Source organism: Apteryx mantelli, chromosome 15 (assembly GCF_036417845.1).
Source record: "Apteryx mantelli isolate bAptMan1 chromosome 15, bAptMan1.hap1, whole genome shotgun sequence".
Lineage (NCBI taxonomy): Eukaryota > Metazoa > Chordata > Aves > Apterygiformes > Apterygidae > Apteryx > Apteryx mantelli.
Genome location: NC_089992.1, coordinates 21,983,612 through 22,004,118, shown reverse-complemented (window position 1 = coordinate 22,004,118; position 20,507 = coordinate 21,983,612). Strand labels below are relative to the sequence as shown.

At 41.7% G+C, this 20,507-nt stretch overlaps 2 protein-coding genes across 9 annotated transcripts in view; both read right to left on the bottom strand.

Annotated features, from left to right (window-relative positions):
* Positions 1 to 280: 280 nt before the first annotated feature.
* FBXO22 (F-box protein 22) lies at positions 281 to 7,729 on the bottom strand. Its single transcript, XM_067305574.1, has 7 exons — positions 7,546 to 7,729; positions 7,254 to 7,386; positions 6,588 to 6,675; positions 6,042 to 6,137; positions 3,761 to 3,925; positions 2,587 to 2,752; positions 281 to 1,265 (listed from the first exon to the last, which is right to left on the bottom strand). Exons 1-7 carry the CDS (start codon positions 7,647 to 7,649, stop codon positions 836 to 838), a joined length of 1,182 nt encoding a protein of 393 aa, XP_067161675.1. The 5' UTR covers positions 7,650 to 7,729; the 3' UTR covers positions 281 to 835.
* Positions 7,730 to 7,966: 237 nt separating this feature from the next.
* The window catches only part of UBE2Q2 (ubiquitin conjugating enzyme E2 Q2), a 52,187-nt gene continuing 39,646 nt past the window's right edge, over positions 7,967 to 20,507 (bottom strand). For 2 of the 8 annotated variants that reach the window (XM_067305209.1, XM_067305213.1), the window contains 7 exons: positions 18,343 to 18,403; positions 16,164 to 16,254; positions 15,791 to 15,849; positions 13,808 to 13,856; positions 12,741 to 12,836; positions 11,483 to 11,549; positions 7,967 to 9,697 (listed from right to left, as the gene is read on the bottom strand). In XM_067305209.1, coding sequence (XP_067161310.1) covers positions 9,666 to 9,697; positions 11,483 to 11,549; positions 12,741 to 12,836; positions 13,808 to 13,856; positions 15,791 to 15,849; positions 16,164 to 16,254; positions 18,343 to 18,403 — 455 coding nt within the window. In that variant the 3' untranslated portion in view covers positions 7,967 to 9,665. Of the gene's footprint in view, positions 9,698 to 11,482; positions 11,550 to 12,740; positions 12,837 to 13,752; positions 13,857 to 15,790; positions 15,850 to 16,163; positions 16,255 to 18,342; positions 18,404 to 20,507 lie in introns of all 8 variants that reach the window. The other 6 variants (XR_010885672.1, XM_067305210.1, XR_010885674.1 and 3 more) reach the window with 6 other exon arrangements.

The following is a 20,507-nucleotide window of genomic DNA, read 5'->3' as shown; positions in this document are numbered from 1 at the left end:
CTTCATTTTTAGCACCGTGGATTTAAAAATGAATAGAGAGCATGATGCTGCAACTGAACTGAAGAGAAAAGGTGACTAGTCCATTTTCACTGCATAAGCTGAATATTCCAAGACCAAGACTGGAATTGCTACTACATAAACAGTATCAGATAACTTTTCTACATCAGATAGTTAAGACAATTAAAAATCAATTCAAGATGGTGAGACAAGGTGAGTTAAAACTGGACAAAATCTCTTTAAAGCAGAGGTTTTTCTTCTCTAAAAACAGAAGACAAGGTACTTCTACGTATTTTAATTTTTTATTTAGTGAGCACTTTGTGACTGTTATCTAAAGATTTTCATTCATTTTATCTAGTAAAACAGTTTAGCTTCGTAAATAGGACTCAAGTCTAGGCAAGTTGCGCATCTCTTGAAATAAAATCCAGGAAATGGTGGATTTCATGCATCAGTATTTCAGTATGCATCAGCAGTTTTTCTAGACTGTTTTACATACATAAATAGAGAACATCAAAATACTGTTTATTTCTACGTGTTGATATTTGGATTCCAACTACCATTTGTGCAAACCTTTCTCACCTTATAAGAAAGTGGCTTTCTTCAGTTGCAAAATAACATCAATTATAGTTCACCTGCCATTCTGATGTGCATACAGGATTACGCAAAATGCAAAGCTTTCTCACAGCTATTATATTAAACTCTATTCAGACTACAAGATTTGATAATGTTACGAAAATGATGTTTTGGAAGGTGCTTTCACTGCAAGATGGCCACTCTTCCAGACTTCTCAGTTTTCTGGAATGAAAACAAACAGCTCACTGATGCATTAAAAACATATTTACACTTGGTTTGCCTTAGTTGAACCAAGATGAATAAGAGTCATAACTGTAGTATAACCATGAAGCAGGTCCTCCTTTATGTCATTACATTCTCTCAGTACGAAATTCCCAGTAACTATTCGATCACATCCTATTTCCCCATGTCCAAAAAAGCCAAAAAGCGGAACATTTGGAAAAAACTTCCTAAATGCATCTGCTTCCATATTCCTTTTGGTTTTATAATGCCGATATCCTCTGCCAACACATGCAAACATGAAGCCAATGGTGTTACGCTCAGGGATGTTTGCTGCTTTGAGACGCTGCATGGCGGCTTCTGCTGTCCTCTCATCAGCTACATCCTGGTCTAACAAAACCGTGGCACTCTGGATCTGGGGCCCGCTGAAAGCCAGTCCGACCACGCCGCAGGCATCGCCGGGCTGGGCGTTATTACTGAAAGGCAACGCACACCACATTACAAAGCCTTCTGGGCACCACGTCAGACTTGACTAACTGCTGCTGCAGCAGGGGTCCACACAGAAAACCTCCTGAAGGGATTCTGAAAGCCCCTCTCAGTTCAAAATGAAACAGAACTTCTCCAACTTTTTTTTTTAATATATAGCAAACAGTGGCAAAACTTTCCTATCCATTAGCTATTTGCCAATTCAGCAGTTCATTTAAGTCACAGCTCTGTAATTCCAACTGAACTATGGACAAGCAAAGATGCTCAGAATTTAAATATCAAACCAGGGCAGCAATGAGTAATGGCTTCAGAACCGTGTTGCCTCAGTCTCCTCGGTTAGCCAGGACACACTGGTTTTGGTAGTTACCTATTTATGCTTTATTAAGCTCAAATTAATATACGGTCAGCTCTCTGCTTTGGAGAAATGGCACAGCTGGTAGACACCAGATGCATGAAAAACGTTGGTGTTACTGTGGAGTCCCGACCTAAGCTGGCATGAGCTGTCCCGCGTGGGTACCCCTGCACCGCACTCCCAGCACAGGACACCCCAGGCGGGGTGCGCCGGCAGCAGCACGTCAGATGGCACAAGGGGCTCCACCCGCACCGCAAAGCGGCGGTGCCTGGAGTCCGCGTCAGCCTGCCAAGATCCTGGCGGGAGCGAGGGGTTTAGCTGGGACTATGGCTACTCTGCTCCCCTGCGCTGGGCGCCCTGCAGCAGCTGGAGCACGCTGGCATGTGTGATGCTCCTGGGGCACCTCCCTGTTCAGCTGCATCCAGGAGGAATCCCGCCTGCATGCTCAGCTGCTGCTCCGCAATGCAAACTAAAATGAAGCAAATGTGGAACCAAAATGTTCACAGAAACAGTCTCCGTCTAAAAGAGTGATAATTTATTTGCAAGCCAGAGAGTAACCACAAACGGCAATAAACGCACAGGGGGGTATTCATAGCTGGAGATCTCCTCCACAATTCTAGCCAGGTTTGCAGAATCTGGTCTGTAACATGATCATACAAAGCTTCCAGCTTTTCTTGCTAGATCCCAGTGCAACAGTTGGTCTTTATTCTCTTAAAAAAGTACCATTTTACTCCTGTTAACAGGCATTTCCAATATGAAATAACTAAAAGGCTATTGCATCTGCAGTGGTTCTGTGCACTTTCTTTTTTTTTTTTTTGTAAGGCATCAGCTCAGTAACAGCACTCTGACTTTCAGTGATGTTTGACTCCTCACTAGTCACAGTGGTTTTGTATCCAGTACTGTACCTGTTTTTCCTGTTTTAAATCCCCTTCACAATTTAGCTTGAAAAAGATACCTACTTCTCAGAGGTCAGTGATGTAAAGCTCTCCACTTGTCCCCCAGCCAGGATGATACTTTTTTCATTCAAAGGGTTGACTATTTGATGAAGAAATCGAGTAGCTCCAGACTTCCAGGAATTATAGCCAAACAGAAGAACCACACGGAGATCTGGATTATTTTTCAGACCTAGTAATAAAAACAAAAACATCAATCCTTTTATTTTTAGATTCTGATCTCTAAAGTCCAGGCATCCTGTTTAAACTCTTCCACTCTCTCCTTAAGTAATACATCACGCCTTTAGCAATGGCTTTCCATTGCCATGATAGTGAAAACAGTTGGCCAGGCATCCAGGTCAGCTGGGCCCAATTCTGCACATACAGGACAATTGCTGCAAAGAATCTAGCAAAGAGAAGATTACAGTAGCTTCCTCCACCTTTCAACTTCTTTAGCAGAACATTTGAGTTTTAGCAAGGTCTCTAAAAGCACAGCTTTTTGTTTTTTATTTGGCAGCCTTAATTGACCTTTTTACATGTAAAGACAAAGCACACGTGTCATTCAACAAGATACATAATGCAGTAAATAGTTTTACTCGACAACTAAACAAGTTGTATACATCAGTCAGCTGTGTATCCCAAGGCAGAAACCCTCAGGTTCCTAGAAGAAAAAGTCTCAAAACCCCTCATCAAATTACTCTTCACAAATGAGCTACCCTACTAAGGACGCGACGTGAGGCGACTCTTTCCCTCTACCCCTCCTTGCCACAACACAACTTAGAATCTAAATGCAAATTTGTTTTAAACAACAAAACAAGCAGTTCCTCTGCACTCCAGTTTTTAAACTGCCTCGATGGGAACCATTCACAATGGCACAAGAGTAATCTATGATTATTTTTAACAAGGTAGGGAGATGCTCAAAATGCCCCATGTATTGACAAGCATAACAGCTTCCTCTGAGCAGGATTGCTTGGAACCTAGCTGAAGAAATCTGAGATCAATATTCAGGAAAACTTAATACTCCAGAATAAGGGAAGAACAGAGGTGCATAATTATCAACAGTAGCCCTATGGAGCCACCAAGTGCTCTGTGCATGGGGATAGCACACAAGCTGGTAATTCCACACAGTTCCAAACTGGAGCCTAAAAAAGCCATGTAACAGTTCACAAAACCCCAGGTGAAAGGGAGAAAAAGGACACACCTGCTTCAGCAAATTTACTTTCATCGAAGACCCTGTTCTTCAAGTCTTTAAAAAAATGGAAGGTATGGATTTTCACTCCATCAATTTTGGGAAACAAAAGAGCAAAGCCAGCTTCACCTTCTTCAATTTCTTGAGGTTGATTGCTGCTTGAACCCATAGGGGTAACTACAAAGATACAAAAAAAGACATCTTGTGTATTGTGATTCCAACACTTTTGTCTGCACTGTGACACAGATTAAAAAAAAGCAGAACAGCACAGATGATGTACAACACAACAGCTCATTTCCACAACAACATATCCAGCTGACCGTCAGTGGGAATTTTTTGTTGCTGCTCTGGAAAGATAAAACCATGTAAGAGTCCCACTGACTACAGATTATAGTCCTTTTGGACAAGTCCTTCTGGACAATGAGAAACAGATACATTTGGAAAATTTCCCCATGGCCACACCAAACACAAATCAATTAGATAAACAGGCACTGTGCAATACAGCTGCTTCAAGCGTTCCTGCCAACTTCTGTGAATATACAAACACAGTAATATTTTTAAGTATTGCAAGTGAAACATGCAAAGTGTGATTACAGTAGAAAGCAAGCTGACAAAAATATTGGGAGAGTATTATTGAATTATGCTGGTATCAATCAAATACCACCAAGACAAAGAAGTATTAGGACACTGCATGGGCAATCCTGGGGACTGGAGGAGCATAAATGGGACAGAGAGTACTGCTTCAAAGCACTGGTTCAAGCGACTGGGGACTTGTATTTGAGCTATATGACGGGTCCCCTCCCTTGCAAATACTGTCTTCCAGTGCCATTTCATCTTAGGAGAACCAAGCCACCAACATGAGGAAAAGAAGTGCATTGGGGAAGTAATTCCACAGAGACAAGGAAGAGCTGATGCAGCTGTAGAAAACACTGGTGAGCCCTAATGCAAACTACAGCGTGTACCAGGTATATTCTTCATGGTGCAAAGACAAGCCACTAGGACTAAAAGAATGGAAAACCTTTCTTTTGAAGAATCTAGAAGCAGGTGGTTTGTCTCAGCAAACTAGAGGCTGTGATGGTTACATTTTGTAAGTACATCAGAAGGAAAAACAAGGGAGAAAAGAACTAAGAAAGCTAAAGGATAGCGCTGGTAGAAGAACACAGAGATAATCTACTTGCAAATAAACTAACTCTAAAACCCAGAAATCTCTAACCATTTGGAGACTGAAGTACATGAACAGCCTCTAGTGGGAGTAGAATCACTGGCAGCTACAGCTGGAAGTGCCCTCAAGAAATCGTCTACATAGTCCCATGCTCCTTCACATCGGAGGCCCGAGCTACTCATATTTCATCCTGACACAAGCTTGTCAAGACTCTTAAAGATTCCAGTGATAGAGACAGATAGCCTAAAAGCAAATATACTAAGCAGAAAACTACAAAATTTTTTGGTATATAAAGGGTTGCTGCCCAGATGCAGGGTGTAATCTGTCCCTCATGATCACAGTGAACAGAAAAACTTCTTATATTGTAGGGAGAGAAATTAAGGTAAGAAGTTAGGAAAAAAGTTTCTAGTGATAAAAAAGTGAAATACTAGAAAAAGACCGCCAAGGGAAGCTGTGAATTTTCCATCGTTACCTAGACCAAAACAAATGGATACACGCTGAGAATGTCACAGGCCTGGTACCTCCCTGTACAGCTCCTCACAGTGTAACTTTTTAAAACATATACATATCCAAGAAATATAAAGTCATTACATTAAGGTACCGACTAATACAAATTTAGAAACAGCCATAATAACCGTGTCTCAGACCAGCACAATCACAACACAAACACAAATGCCATCATTTTGTTTGCCTGAAAATGCTGAAGTTGCATTTGACTTTGGCAAAGTCTGCTATAACTATCAGGCTCACTTAGTGTCTTCTGAATAAACCTGTTCATTGGCTTTCACATTCAATTCCCGATGGCTTCACAGTCTCTTTGAAATCCCTGCTTTACCTATTCCCCCTGCAAAACTAAATCAACTTTTTCAACGACAACTGTACCGTACGAAGTAAGAATTTAAGGCACCCACATGCTTTAGCAGCAACAGTGTGAACTCCTTAAAACTGAAGGTAGGACTGAACAAGGCGGGAGCAGTACATGGTAATAATCTGTGAGAATGCTCTATTCAGTCTGCAGGACAATGCTTTCAAAAACACACAGAGCTGTGATAAAGAGGAGTCTGAAAGGATCTGTGATACACTATACATCTTCAGCCTGATCTCTCATCAGATCACCCATTTTTGTCCTACCTACAATCCCTGGGGTGACGAGTCCAAGAACTTGGCATCGCTTTGGCAACAATTTTTCTAGCGCAATTGCTGTTTCTTTACTGTTTCTTTTTCTTGCTGTTAAAAAAGAAAAAAAAAAGAAGGCACAGAGAAGTAAAAGTGAGCTCTTCTGAGCACTAATGGCCAAGCCTTGCAGTTAATCCCATCCTATTTCAATAATGCTGCCAGTCAATAGCTGCCCAGTCAACAACATGGCAAACCTGTACTATCTGTAGGAGTACATCGCTATGGGTATACAGAGCAGAATCAACATCCTCAACAGGATGAGAAAGTAAATCACTCTACATTCTTCTGTGTAATGCAAACCCACGTAAAACAACATACGTTTGCGTGGATTGCACTTCATAACACAAATGCTGATCTATGTGATTGCAATTTTTGGCAAAAGATTTACTTCCCTCTGAAATTCAAATGCAGAGAATTCTGTTTCAGCTGACTTTTCCTTCACGCATTGTATTTACATTACAAGTACTTCCTGAAGCAGGAATAAGTCAGTTTAACAGTTACCTTTCTTTTGTTCATGACACTCCTCATGTCCACTGAATGTTTCTGCATCTGCTATATAGAGCACAGTTTGTGGCAGCACATGCACTTTCTGTAAAAAGATGCAAGGGGCAAGATTATGCTATTTAGCTGCTTCTCAGAACATCCCCTTCCCCAAAGGCATAAGCTAAATTGAAAAAAAAAAAGGAAAGGGAGATTTCTGAAAGACAGAAAAAACAGGAGAGAAAAAGCTGGCTATATTCTTTTTGCTATTTCTCCAGTTTTGTTTACATGACCCCTCTACGCAATTGTTAGGTACTAAGCCTCTGGAAATCCCTTGTTAAACGAGCTGCCAGCTGATGACATCTTCGTCAGCGGTGAACTAGCACAGGAGAAAGGGGTCAACATCCCAATTATAGATACCCAGTGAAGGCATCAGGAATGACGGGTCAGGTACTGACATACCCCCAGGGGCTTTTATGGCGACTGCTTTTAGCCTGCGCGCTGCTTTGTGCTTCTCAATAACGGGAGAACGGCAAGTCAAACTCCAAAGCGCGATGCCTCAAGCGAGGCGGTTTTGTGCGTGACGCGTAATGAGCCCGTGTGCCTCCCCGCTGCGGGAAGCTCCCACCGCGGCAAAAGCCGGAGGGCGGTGGGGGGTCCGGGGAGCCGCCGCGGCCGCGCACCCACCTCCAGCTCGCGGGCCAGGGCGCGCACCAGCGCGTGGCTCTCGGCGGGGCCCGGCTCCAGCGCCGACACCCAGGCGACGCGCTGCCGCGCCCGTAGCGTCCGCCGGGCGCACTCCCTCCACAGCCGGCACACGCTGCAAACACGGCCCGCACCGTCAGCGCCGCCGCGCCGCGCCGGCCCCTGCCCCTCCCCCGCCCCAACCGCCGCCCCAACCGCCGCGCGCTGCCTCAGCGGCGGCGCCAACGGCCGCCGCGCGCCGCCCGCCCCCCCGCCCCCCCCGCGCCGCCCCTACCAGGCGGCGCGCAGCAGCGCCTTGGTGGGCAGGAAGCCGAGGACGCGCTCCACCACCTCGGCCAGGCCGCCCAGCACCGCCGCGCCCCGCGCGTCCGTCTCCATGGCCGCGGCCGGCGGCGGCGGCGACACGGCAGCGACCTCCGCCCCCCCCGCGAGGGGCCGCGTCACGCGCGCGGCGACGGCTCCCGGCGCCGCACGCAGCTTCCCCTTCCGGCAGCGCGCGCGTGACGGCGACGGCCGCCGACGTCAGCGCGCGCCCGGGGGGCGGGGCGGGGCGCGGGCGCCGCCTGGCGGCGGGGGGGGGGGGGGGCGGCGGCGGCGGCGGCGCCGGGCCCGCGGGGCGCCATGATGCGCCGTGAGGGGGGACCGGGCCGGTTTCCCCTTTTCCAGCCCCCCAGCAGTAACCACAGAAGCGGTGCCATTCTTAAAATGGTTTTTATTCATAAACTTGATGCAAGTTTACAAATTACTGTACATTGCCAAGTAATTCTGCAATGAAGGAAGGGAAAAAAAAAAGAAAGAAAAAGGAAATCCCAAACAAAGCATGCCGAGCGCGCGCCAGCCCCTGCGCCCCGCGGCGCCGAGGGGCTCGAGGACGCGCCCGAGGGTTTGTTCCGCCTCAGGTTCAAGGGCTGCAACGCTCACAGAGTTCTGCTCTCGCTGGTTGCATTTCAGCATCTGGCTGCCAGGATTTTACACAAACAGAGTATGTACAACCGAGTAAGCAGAAAGGCTGGGAAGTCATCCACTCTACTTCCGAGGACACCTCAAACAACATGTATCAGGAGCACTGCCAAATCACTCTGATTTTTCTTTCAAGCTAAAAACAGGATCTAGAAGCAAACGCACAAGGACCCATGGGCGCCTGATAAGAGAAAAAAGCACAAATTTGATAGTCAACTAAAAAACCGTAACAAAAACATGCTTCTGGGCTTCTAAAAGTGCTTAATCCATAGTACACACCCTTAATTCATCCCCGGAGGGGTGCAAAGGCCTAATGACTAGTACTACAACCAAAATAGAACCGATTTAGGTAAGGCAATGAAATAGTGTAATTACACAGACCCAGATTCATTTCCTAATAAAGAAAGAACAGTTCCCATTAGTCTCTCAATAACAAAACCACTCTCACGACTATGGCAACATTTCTTAAATCTCTGAATCAGATGATGTATTTTTGTACTTTATTGTAGCTTTTATATAAAACTTTTCATTCAAGGACTTTCATCTCAATTTGTGCCAATCACTTTTATAAGTTCATTAGTTTACAAATGATTGCAACAACCCGTTAATAAAATGGAACACCTAAAAAGGTTTTTAGTATTTTAAATAACTTCAAGCTTCATCCTGTGGCTCTTAAGTAGGTTGAGCCAACAAGTAACAGGAACAGCCCAGCAAGTTCTGATGCCCCAGTGGAAGTGACTAGTTACAAGGTTTTATTGGCACAGCCTTGCTCTGCTTAAAACAAAAAACCAAAAAACATAATCTAAACAAAGAGCATCTTCAAGAAACAGTTCATATTCTCATACAGCCATGAAAAAATGTTTAATGACTTAACATACACATGTTTTTCCTATATCATTAATTTGGAAATACTACAAATGCTGTCATTTTTGACCAGAAAAACTACCGTGATTTGCAAGACCTGACATTTCCTAAAACAGTATTAAACAATGTATTAAACTTCTTGGCTTTAAATGAAACAATACAATGCAAGTCTCTGCAGTCTGCATCCTGCAAAAGGTAAGAAATACACAAAAGTGTGTGAACAACTCCTATTTAACGATCTTTAGTAACTTGATAGCCTGCTTTAGGGAGTTTACACTTTTAAATAAAAAAGGGGGAAGGGAAGGGTTGGCCCAAAAATGCTTAATCCATAAGAACAAATGCAGTAAAGGCCAAAACTGCTCAGTCCAAGAAATCTAAGAAGAGCGGAATGGTAAGGCTGTAACTTATATTTTAAGTGTCAGTTGACAGATTATCCACTAACTTATCTAATAGCTAAAGTCTTCAGTACGGCTGTTATAGGGGCACTCATAGCTTGAGTCTGTGTGTTGGAAAACATAAAAAAGAGCTCATTTTGTTGATGTTGGTCCAGGTATACAACAGTCCTCAATATTAACCATCTTCCTTTGGAGGAGTGTACCAGCCTATGGAGAACAGAGAAATGCGTTAGGTACTGACATCGCTATGTTAAGACGATCTTTCGTTGAATTTGTGGGAGATGGAGACCTAAACTGGCTCCTTCCCTCTTACAAGTAAACCAGTTCAGTGAGAGTCAATGCCCTAAATGCTAGTGGTCTCCAGTGGGAGATAAAGCACTTGGCATATTCCAGGATCAGACCCAGTATTTGTGTATGAAAATAAAATACTCAAGTTTTTTTGTTTTTTTTTTTTATATAGCAGCAGCTATCTTATTATCTAATAAAAACAAGTGGCATACAGGTAAAAAACCCAGGTTATTCCAGCCACTTAATGCATACAGACATACAAATATGACTGCACTGTGATAAGTATATATAAATCCTATCTTGAACGTTGAAGAGCTGGGCACACTCAAGCATTTGAAAGGTTTACCCTGCTTTTGCAAAGCTTGGTGTAGGAATGGGCTCAGAAGCATTAGTTTAACAGTTGAATCATATCGGGAGGCAATCTATTCATGCCAAATCCTATCCGATCAAGTACACATAGCTGTATCTAGCCATTTCCAGATCTCCAATCTTAGATCTCCCAGTCACTGTAGTAAAAATTTCTCTAAATTTGGTACAGGACCTATTTATGTTGCCCCAAAGACTAAGCAGCAGCTATAAATTAACAAAGACACCTTTCGCAGCAGCAATAAATGCTGTGAATGCTTTGTGCAGAGCTTCTGATGCAGCAGTAATCACTGTAGTCAAGGCTAGCATATAGCTAGAAGTAAACAGACAACCATGCTGGCTTTGGTAGCAAACTAAAAAAGCAAAAAACTCAGTTAATGGCAAGATCAATGTATCATAAAACTGGAAAACACCTTAAAATTATCTTTGGTTGTCTTCCCAATATTGCACTCATTTCCCAGTATATATTCATAGTGAATAGTATATTCGCTATGCTCATTTTAGAAGTGGGGAAACTGAGGCATTCACTACGGTCACACTGAAATAAGCTCTCATTCACAGCAACCTGAATTCCCAGAGGATGCTGTGTCCAACCTGGATCAAAGAACATCACTGAAGTGGGAACCGGGACTAATTCCCTTGCCAGGAGACCAGGATACCAACTCTGCTGACTACTTTTATATGACATATTAAGTCACTTAAACTTTCCTGAGCCTCAGATAATTTGTTGCCTTCCCATCCTGCCATAATAAAAGCAATTACACCTGAAGCACTTTAAGAAGTACTTGTCTTATGCCAGTTGAGAGACCATTAACTGACTTTGTATAGGGAAAAAAAATGTGGCTCCCATTTCTATTGCACAGTTTTCCAGACAGTGTACTGTACTTGGACTTCTCATGTTTTTTAAGTCTCTGGCCTTTCTTTACATTTTATCTCTTCCTGAATCACTGCTACTTTGGTCTTCCATTATTTGGATAACAACTTTCGGGAAAGAGGCAGACAAGCTTCCAGAAGGTACTGTATCTCAGTGTCTTATTTGTTAGCAAAGTAACAATAAAGTTACTAGAACAATTGGGTGAAAATGGAATTCAACTACCTTTCAAAAGATAGTAGGAACACAGGGAACATTGTTACATTCTTATAAACTGGAAAAGTTGCAGGGATTGTTAGTCTAGTTACTTTAAATAATTTTGTTTTCCTAGTATGAGATGAAAAGAAACACTATTTACATTTTTCCAAGCCAACATTAAGACACTCCAGCACTTTAGGTTTTACTGCTGTCAAATATCAAATCCCAGGCTGCTCTACAGACAACAAAAGTTGCAAGAATGTACATACCATTTTTCTCATGTATTTGTACTAGTGACTTATAGGACTGCTGTGCTCTTGCTAGATTATATTGATTCTGAAAGGGAAAAAGAAAACCCACACTAACATAAAGGAGCAGCATCTAAACATGAGACTTAAAACAGTGTTACGAAGAAACTCTACAGTGGGCTTCCAAATAAAAACCATGCACTCCATTACAACATGCCTGGCTTTCGAACACAAGACAAATAGCTTTATCTTCTCATTTCTCCTCCATCATAATGATGTTACATACCCCCTGCTCCTGAAAAGGCCCCTATTTCAAAGGGTTCAGAACCTGAGATAACTCAGAAGTGTGTGTTTGCAGCTGAAACTGTAAGGCTTCAAGCATCCCTGACCATAACTCTGCCTTGGTCAGCTGACCAGTTACCAGGCTAGATGGAACTGTGATTATAAAAGTCTAATATACAGTGATAACTTCAATAGCAGTCAGAATTATGCATCACAGGACACTCATCTTCCATCTTCTCTATCCTTGAATCACTACCTAAAAAGTGGCATCTGAGTCACAATTTCTTTGACAAAAAAAAAAGTCTCTTCTGAAAATAGCATCTAATACTTCAAAATGACTTGTCCTTTAAGTACATTAAGTACATTACCAGCATGCACACTTGGAAGTCAATTATGTTTTAGATTAATGCTGAATGGCTGGCTCAGAAGTATTTGCATGGTGTTATTTTTCACCCTTTCATAGAACTTTGCAGGTGTTTAGTTCAGCAAAAGGAGGAGACCTTCTTAATCTTAGTGTATGCAATCACAGCAGTGAGGCTGTTATCTGCAGCCCTGCTCAGAGCCAGAATTCCCAAATCCTCCTGAGAAATCACAGCATGATTTGGAATTGTGTCTGTTCAGTCTAAAGAATTTTAATCCCTTAAGAAAGGGAATCAGAAATAAAGAGATCCGGAAGGGAAAGCTCTACACAGAAAATAGGCTTACAGGGAGAAAGCGACATGATGAACAGATTCTACTTGTATAGGGAGAGTACAAATCTGCCTACTTACAAGACCCTGCCCACTCCAAGAATTTCTTCTCCTCACACGTTCATCATTCTTTAGCAAACTCATAGATAACGGCCGATAAGCTACTCAAATGCACCAGAAGTTGAGGCAAATTAAAATTCAAGCATATTTGCATTGACACTTCTATCATTAAGTATATTCCATGCAAGTCAGCAAAGAAATGGAAGCCTAAGAGTAATTCATTTAAGTGATATACACAGCATATTTACCTTGTTGGCTCCAAACTGTACTCTGGCTTTTCCTTTGACTAAAGTGGCATTGATCTGCATGATGACTGACTCTATTGAATAGGCACTGCTCCAGCCCTGGAGGAGGAAGGAAATACTTCTATATAATATGTATTTGCTTCTTGTGCTCATCTTGCAAGTCTGTTTTGGAATGTGTGTTTTGGGGATTTTTTGCCACCAGAAAAAAAAACATTTTATAGTTTTGTTTTCAGTTAATAACTTTTATTTCCAAAAGCAAAGCAGAAACTGATAGAGTGTTAGCACTAAGAATTTGCAGGAAAAATGAAAAGGCCGAGTTGTACACGTACCCAGAATACGGCAAGATAGAAACAAGAACAGCTACATTATAGTATCTACATATTTTCAGTAACTTCACAACAGAAATTACAACTTTAGAAGACTGCTTTCTAATGAAGCAAGTAAGTGAGCCAAGATGATTTTACTTTAATTTAAGATACTGCTTCTCTCTGGCACTATTTCACCTTCCAGGGTTCACAGAAGTTTCTGCCAAGCTTGCAACCAGTTTCATCATTTATTAAAAAAAAAAAAAAAAAAAAAAAAAAACACCACTGTCTACTACTCAGAAGTTACCTACGCCTACAATCTCTTACATTCCACACTTCTCCAGGACTGACTGCAGTAGCAGCAGCTTCTGGAAAAGAAAACAATGTCTTGCTCCTCAAAACTCAAAGAAAGTCTCTTCTACACTGGCTTCCTTTCAGAGTTGATGTGCTCTTACTTCTTGCCTCTTCCTCAAACCTCTTGTAACTCATTCAAGGCAGAAAAGATGAAAATCTTGTACAAATTCAGCAATGCAAATTTTGTGGGACTAAGGTGTATTACACCATGCTTCCTCTGGAAGTACGTGATTTAATCCATGCAGGGATTCTTAAATTCAGGGGGAAATACTTATTTCCGTTATTTTAGAGCATGCTTTGTTATTATTTGGATAACAGCTACAACTATCAAGTGTCTTTTTACTAAAGCAGTGCACCTTTCATGATCACTCCTGGCACTCCAGTAACAAGAGGAAGAGAGTCTGCATTCACCTGTTTAGTAAGAAGTTCCATGCATAATGCACCTCCACCTAGAACGTACCTAGAAATAAATGTGGAAAGTTAATTACATTTGTTTAAAATCATCAGTTAGTAAAAAGATGAGATTGTTCACAGCACTTCAGGCTCTCACACTTTAGTTTCTCAAATTTTTTGCTCACAAAGCTGAAATGCTCTTTAAAGAGTAATATATTGTAACTTGTTAGCCATATGTATTTCTGCAGAGCAGATTAGCATTGTGAGACAAGAGAAACTAATTTGCTTTGTTAACTACAAGAAAAGCTTAGTGAAAAATCAGCGACTTAGCTAGTCTGCACAATTGTTTATACAACTGTACACAGACTTTGGGGAAGGAACACTGCTTTTTATGGCTTCACTGTGGACATAGTACCGGCGTGTAGTTGTAAAATAACCCCACTTCTGGGAAGGAATTTACCACAATTCCAATCAGTTCGGATGTTTATATATCAAAGATACGGACAAACAAGATAAAGCAGATTGTCTTCACTTGATCTTTCCATATAAACCATTTTCTAATTTCAGTAACGTTTCATCATGCATTGCGTTTTTTAAGGACTCAGTCAGCGCACGTAGGTATCACAAGACCTGAACTGAGGGGACAAAGTTCACCACTCCAAAAATGTAGTTTCTGACAGTCAAGGCATATAACCAATGTAGAACTGTGCACACCATTCACAGGGGAACCATCGCTAACACCCAAAGCTCCTATACCATTCTTTCTTTTCCAGCAGAATTGTACAAAAAAGTTCAAGTAGAACGAAACCAGAATCTTAAATATGGTCTTCCCAGTGTCTGGCACTGCTTGTTTACTTCTTTGGTAGCAGCAACTATCATGAATACTATTTAACTTTTTCTTGAATGAAAAAAAATGAATAGCAATTAAAACCAAATTAGAATCAGCACCAGCTATCACAGGCTGCATTTTCAAACATACAAGTATGATAATTCCTTGTCAGCAGGAGGTACATGAAAGCCTTGGAAGGTGAATTTAATCTTCTCTCCATAGACATATACAAGGTTCCCTATCAGAGACAGCACTTCAACCCCATTGCAGATAACAGTTTTGGAGTGTGGCATCTTAAATTCAGTACTTATGCATTAGCGCTTGAGAAGTTTTAGACAAAAGCCTTATTGCAGTGTTACCAGCAAAAGTTAAGACTATTCAGCAAGTTTAAGGCAATGCAGGATCAAGACCCCTTCAAAGCTCCAATTAAAAAAAAAACCCAAAAAACAAACCAACCAAACCAACCAAACCAACCAAACCAACCAAACCAACCAAACCAACCAAACCAACCAAACCAACCAAACCAACCAAACCAACCAAACCAACCAAACCAACCAAACCAACCAAACCAACCAAACCAACCAAACCAACCAAACCAACCAAACCAACCAAACCAACCAAACCAACCAAACCAACCAAACCAACCAAACCAACCAAACCAACCAAACCAACCAAACCAACCAAACCAACCAAACCAACCAAACCAACCAAACCAACCAAACCAACCAAACCAACCAAACCAACCAAACCAACCAAACCAACCAAACCAACCAAACCAACCAAACAAAAAACCCACCTCATTATCCTGAACAACAGGAGAAGTAATGCTGATGTTAACCATCCACAAAGGCCAGTTCTTAAACTCTAAAGTAGTCAGTCTTTCAAAGCTGGACACAAACTAAGCAATTCACAGAGAAATTGCATCCAGCAGGAATATGCCTCCACCCGTTTGCCCACTAGGAGCATATACTGCTTGAGAAGCAAGTCTCCATGTCACACTTTGAGCCTTTTACCAAACTCGAGCTCTGCAGCAGCTCATGACTACATATTTACGGGAAATTTCTTAAAGACTACTAGTAGTCACCAAAGGTCACCTGCAAACCAAGTGAATCAATCTCAGTTGTAACATTTTCACCACAAAGCAAAATTTCTGTAAAACAACTCAGACTTACCCTCCTGTGAGCACAGGAGATACCACTCGCACAAAGGGAGGATCAAAAGGGAAGTTATCCTGGAAAGGATAAACACAGGTTAAGAACTATACTGTAGCACTGCTTTCCTAGCCAGGAGATATTTCAAAAGGCTTATTTGGCAGATAAGATTTAAAGCAATAACATTTTTCAGTTCTGTAGAAATCAGTTTTCCACAGTACTGGCTCAAAAGCCATCTTCGGAATACTTTAATGCTACATTGAAAGCTGCATTTTTATTTTAATTTTAAGTTCCACCTTCATCTTTCTCAAATAACAGCTGAGGGTCATTTCAGTCATTTTCTACAGCAAGCTAGGAATGTTTTATCCCTGCATTTCTTCCAATAGCCACATACCTTAAAAGAGAAGTTGAGTAAGATGTATTCTACACCTTCTTTTTCTTTTAAGACCTGAAGATCACTATGCAATGGGCTGTCAGGATCAACCCTGTAAAAGAAGCAGGGAAAGATCCTGGATGAAGTTAACTTCAGTTTCTGTAAAGCAGTAATTACTCTTAGAGAGCTTCTTTATATATTTGTAGTTTCAGCAAATTGCAGAAAATTAATGCTCACATTACAAGGTAAACACTCTGCTGCAAAATCAGCATGAAAGTTTGCTGCAAAACACTGTATTCCCACCACTATCAAATGGGTTTTGAACATTGTTGGGGGGGAAAAAAAAGAAAAAAAGAAAAAGACATACTTATTTGAAAACAGTAATTTTATTCTCTTCAGTTTGCTGGAAGTGCATCCCAAGAAGGGAGAAAAAAGATTTTAACAGGAAGACTGAAATGATCTAATTTTCAGCATACAGGTAGTAAATCCTTTATAGGGTATGTGCTCACAGTTCTGTATTAGCTGTTAAAAATAATCTACATCTGCAGAAGTACTACAGCCACAGCTCTTGCTCTCAGCAGAATTTCAGCAATTGATTGTTATAAAATGTTGATGGCAAGCAGCCTGGACATTAACTCAGATGCTACGGGGCTGATCCCACCCAGGCACCGATACCCCAGCGGCTTTTGAAAGAGACTAGTCAAACACTGCCTGCAGCAAGCTCAAAGCAGATCTTAAAGGGACTGGTGGCTATTAAATCCAATCCCCTACTACAGGTAGGGCCACAGACTTACTAGATCCCATTTCAGAACTACTTGGGCAGTTTGTCCCCATCCTGCAAATGGGAAGCTATTCCAGAAAGTATTTCCCGATACTTGCAAACCTACTATTTCCAACCAAAGCTTATACCAGGCCAGTTCAGAGTTGCTTGTTCTAGTAACAGTACTATCCCTTAGGCCAAAGGCTCTTTTCTTCTTGACATTTACCCCCTTGTCTGCATACAGTTCATTCACTTTAGACACTTTGCTGGGATAAAAAAAGATCTTTTCTTCTCTCAGTCATTCTGGAAGCCACTTGCTCCATCTACTTTGTTTTCTCTTTCTTGAAAGTAGATGATCAGAACTGTCCACAGCACTTAAGTGAGGTTTCAAAGCACTGCACAGTAGTTTGAACACTGTTACACAAGTGCAGGATGGACAAGGTCTCCTCTGATAAGGCACAGATCTCTTTCTGCCATAGCATCATTCCTGTCGGTTTGAGCCTCAAAGTGTTCATACGCCTGCCATTACGCTAAGAAGGAAATAAAACTGTTTGACTACACCACTAACTGCTGAAATACAACTCCTACTGCTGAGACAAGGCAACAGTTCCTACAGACAGGTCAACTACTGTGCTGAAACAGCTTCTGTCCTTAGGCACATGCACTATGACTCATCTGAACTGCTGAAGTTCTCCCATCTCTCTGCATCTTTTAAAGAATAGATGCAACCAGCCAGCCCAGTTAGGTAGGTTTTTCTTTCCTACAGGTTACATTGTTTGACGATGCTATGTTATCCTGTTAGCAGGAATAACTTCAATAGAACAACTCTAGAAATAAAGTAAAAAGGTGTACACTATGACCAAAAGGTAAGAGCTCCCATTTTCTCCTAAATTGGTTTGTAGCATCAGCCAGTACACACAGGGAGAAGCAGTGTGTAACAGAAGGTGAACAAGTTCAGAACTTTGTTACACCTAAAACAAGAAAAGTTTCAATCGCGCATGCCCGTTGAACTGCAGAACTGAAGAAATAGTGCCACTAAGACAATTCTGTTCCTTCTTGTACCTTGAATGAAGCTTGTATTCTCTTGAAATTAAAAACAACCCCCCCCCCAAACTACACAAACCAAACAAACTAAAACCACTGAGACAAAAGTCCTAGACAGGGAATTTCATCATTAGAGGTTTTGTATTTCGGAGCAGTTTTGGAAGGAGATTTGTACAGTAATAAAAGCTACAGCGATACACACTGACTTGGCTGTGCAAAGGGGTTATTTTTTGCCCTCTCTATTACTAGAACTCAATCTCTGTATGCATCTGATACCAGAACAGTAGCCACACACTGTATTTTATATGCTCTGGCTAGAGATTCTCACTTAATGGAATCTCTGCAGCAATATAAAAATAGATTCTTCGGGACATCAAAAGAGTTTAAAAAACTTACTTTAAAAGCTTAACGTGCCACTCATACAAGCTGTCATTTACCAGTTCCACTGAATAAATCCCTGTGGAAAATATCAGACAGAATTAGTTACACACTGAATTTTTAAAAAGGCAGAATTTAGCACAAACTTATTCTTTTCTTTTAAACACAAATACTGTCAGTGGACATAAACAATAGATAAGATACTGATATTGAGGCTGCATCCTTCCTCCAACAGCAGAAGTACTTCTGAGCAACTGCAGGGAAGAACCTCTGGCTCCCCCCGCCCCCCCAAAAAAGTACATACTTTCACTCCTGTAAAAAAAAATTCCACATGAATCACTTTGGCTCCTAGCCATTCCTCCCCTTCAGTTCCCATCACACTTTCCATATCTATAGCTCCAACTTGGTTCGGACTCAGTCTATTTGATACCCAGTGCATGACCCACGTACCTAAAAAAAACACTTAACACACAGTCCAAGTATATTATTATATTATATATTATAGTATATTATATTTCACAGGTTGCATTCAGTGTTTGCAGACCCAGACAGGACATGGGACAGGGTAGGGAGTGGAAACCCAATAAAGAAGAAGATATTGCGGTGGATGAAGAACATTCCCAACAGCAGACCAAAGCAGCCAGAGAACATTAAAGATACAATCCAAGGACAGCTGTCCCTGGAAGCCAGTCAGTGATGGTCAGTGATCAATTTGCTTTGAAGCTGTTAAACACTATGCACTGCGCTCAAAGGGAAGGGGAAGGACGAACAGTTCTCTGCCATTTTTCTTGGACATGCAATCTTGCTCTCTGCAGAAGTTGACAAAGCAGCCCAGGAAAAAGCAGATCTTTAACCATAAGACAAGATTTAGAAAGAGTGGTATCAGCGATAGGCAGAAATCTAACCTCTCCCTCACACACTATTCATGCACATACACTAAACAGCCGTGATTATCCTTGCTACCTGGGCTAGTCTTCAGCATATTTGTTGCTGAAGAGATTATAAGCAAGTTGGAAGAGACTAGGGTTTCTGGAGGCTACAAACCAATAGACTGCACAGGCACCAAAATCTCCAAGGAATTACAGCATTTTTAAGGTATTCTAGAATAATAAAACTCATCTTGCAATTCCAACTTTTAAGTATTGGTACTTGTAGTACAGATGACATTTCAAGCTGTCCAGATGCCTTTATTTCTAAAACAGTACAAAACTCAGCAACCAAGGTAAAGAAAACATGCTGTGTCTCTTTACCAGAGTGCTATGGACAAGTGGGTACTGCAGCCAAGATCACGATTTCAAATGTTTCCCTCTAACCCTAGGACAATCAAGGAGGCTGGAAAACCTACTCACTGTGCTCTCAGTGTCCCATTTTAATCAGCAGCTAGTTCAGAGACGCCACACATTTGTTTGAGGATAAACAGAAGGAGCTATTGAGGCCTTTTTTCAATTCCCTAGATCCAAGTGCTACTTCCTGATTTGCCCTTAATATAAGCGGAAAACAAGTATAAAATTTCAATTTGCACAGCTCTGATGTAACAAAAGAGCTGGCACTCGCAGCTCCGCTCTCTGGCAACTCAAATTCATGAGGAGTCTGTTCCTCTGTTGCATTTAGGATATTTTCTTCCACCTACATCCAGAAGGTGGAAGACCAGAAGGAGCAGCCTATTAGTATTATGGCATTGGCACCTATCACAAGTATAAAATACATGTTACAGATTACAAAACACATTTCAGTAAGGATTCTGACAATATCCTAAATACCACGAGATCCAGAGAGATCTTCGGAGAGACGTACACAGTTCAGGACTGGCTAGAATGCAACCTTAACAGAACAGTAAGAGATTTAATCAACATTGCAACCACCCTGGTTTTGAGTTAGGTGGCATTTAATATCCTCGTCAAGAGCAGCAGCACCAGGGTTTTTCAGTGTTTTGATACAGAGGCTTTTTAACAGCACTATCAAGGGTTTTTTTGTTTTGTTTTTTTTTCTTTTAGCCAAGAGGTGTTATTTGGAACCAGCGTAGATGCATTCTCCTTGATTTATGCAATAAGGGAAGAGTTACTGTCATGAAGAATTTATCTGATTAATGTTTATATACTTTCTCATAGCTCTGTAAGGAGGGGAAAGAAATCAAGGTAGCTCCCCCACACACACTTAACAGAGGTTCCCCCACCTCAGGGGAG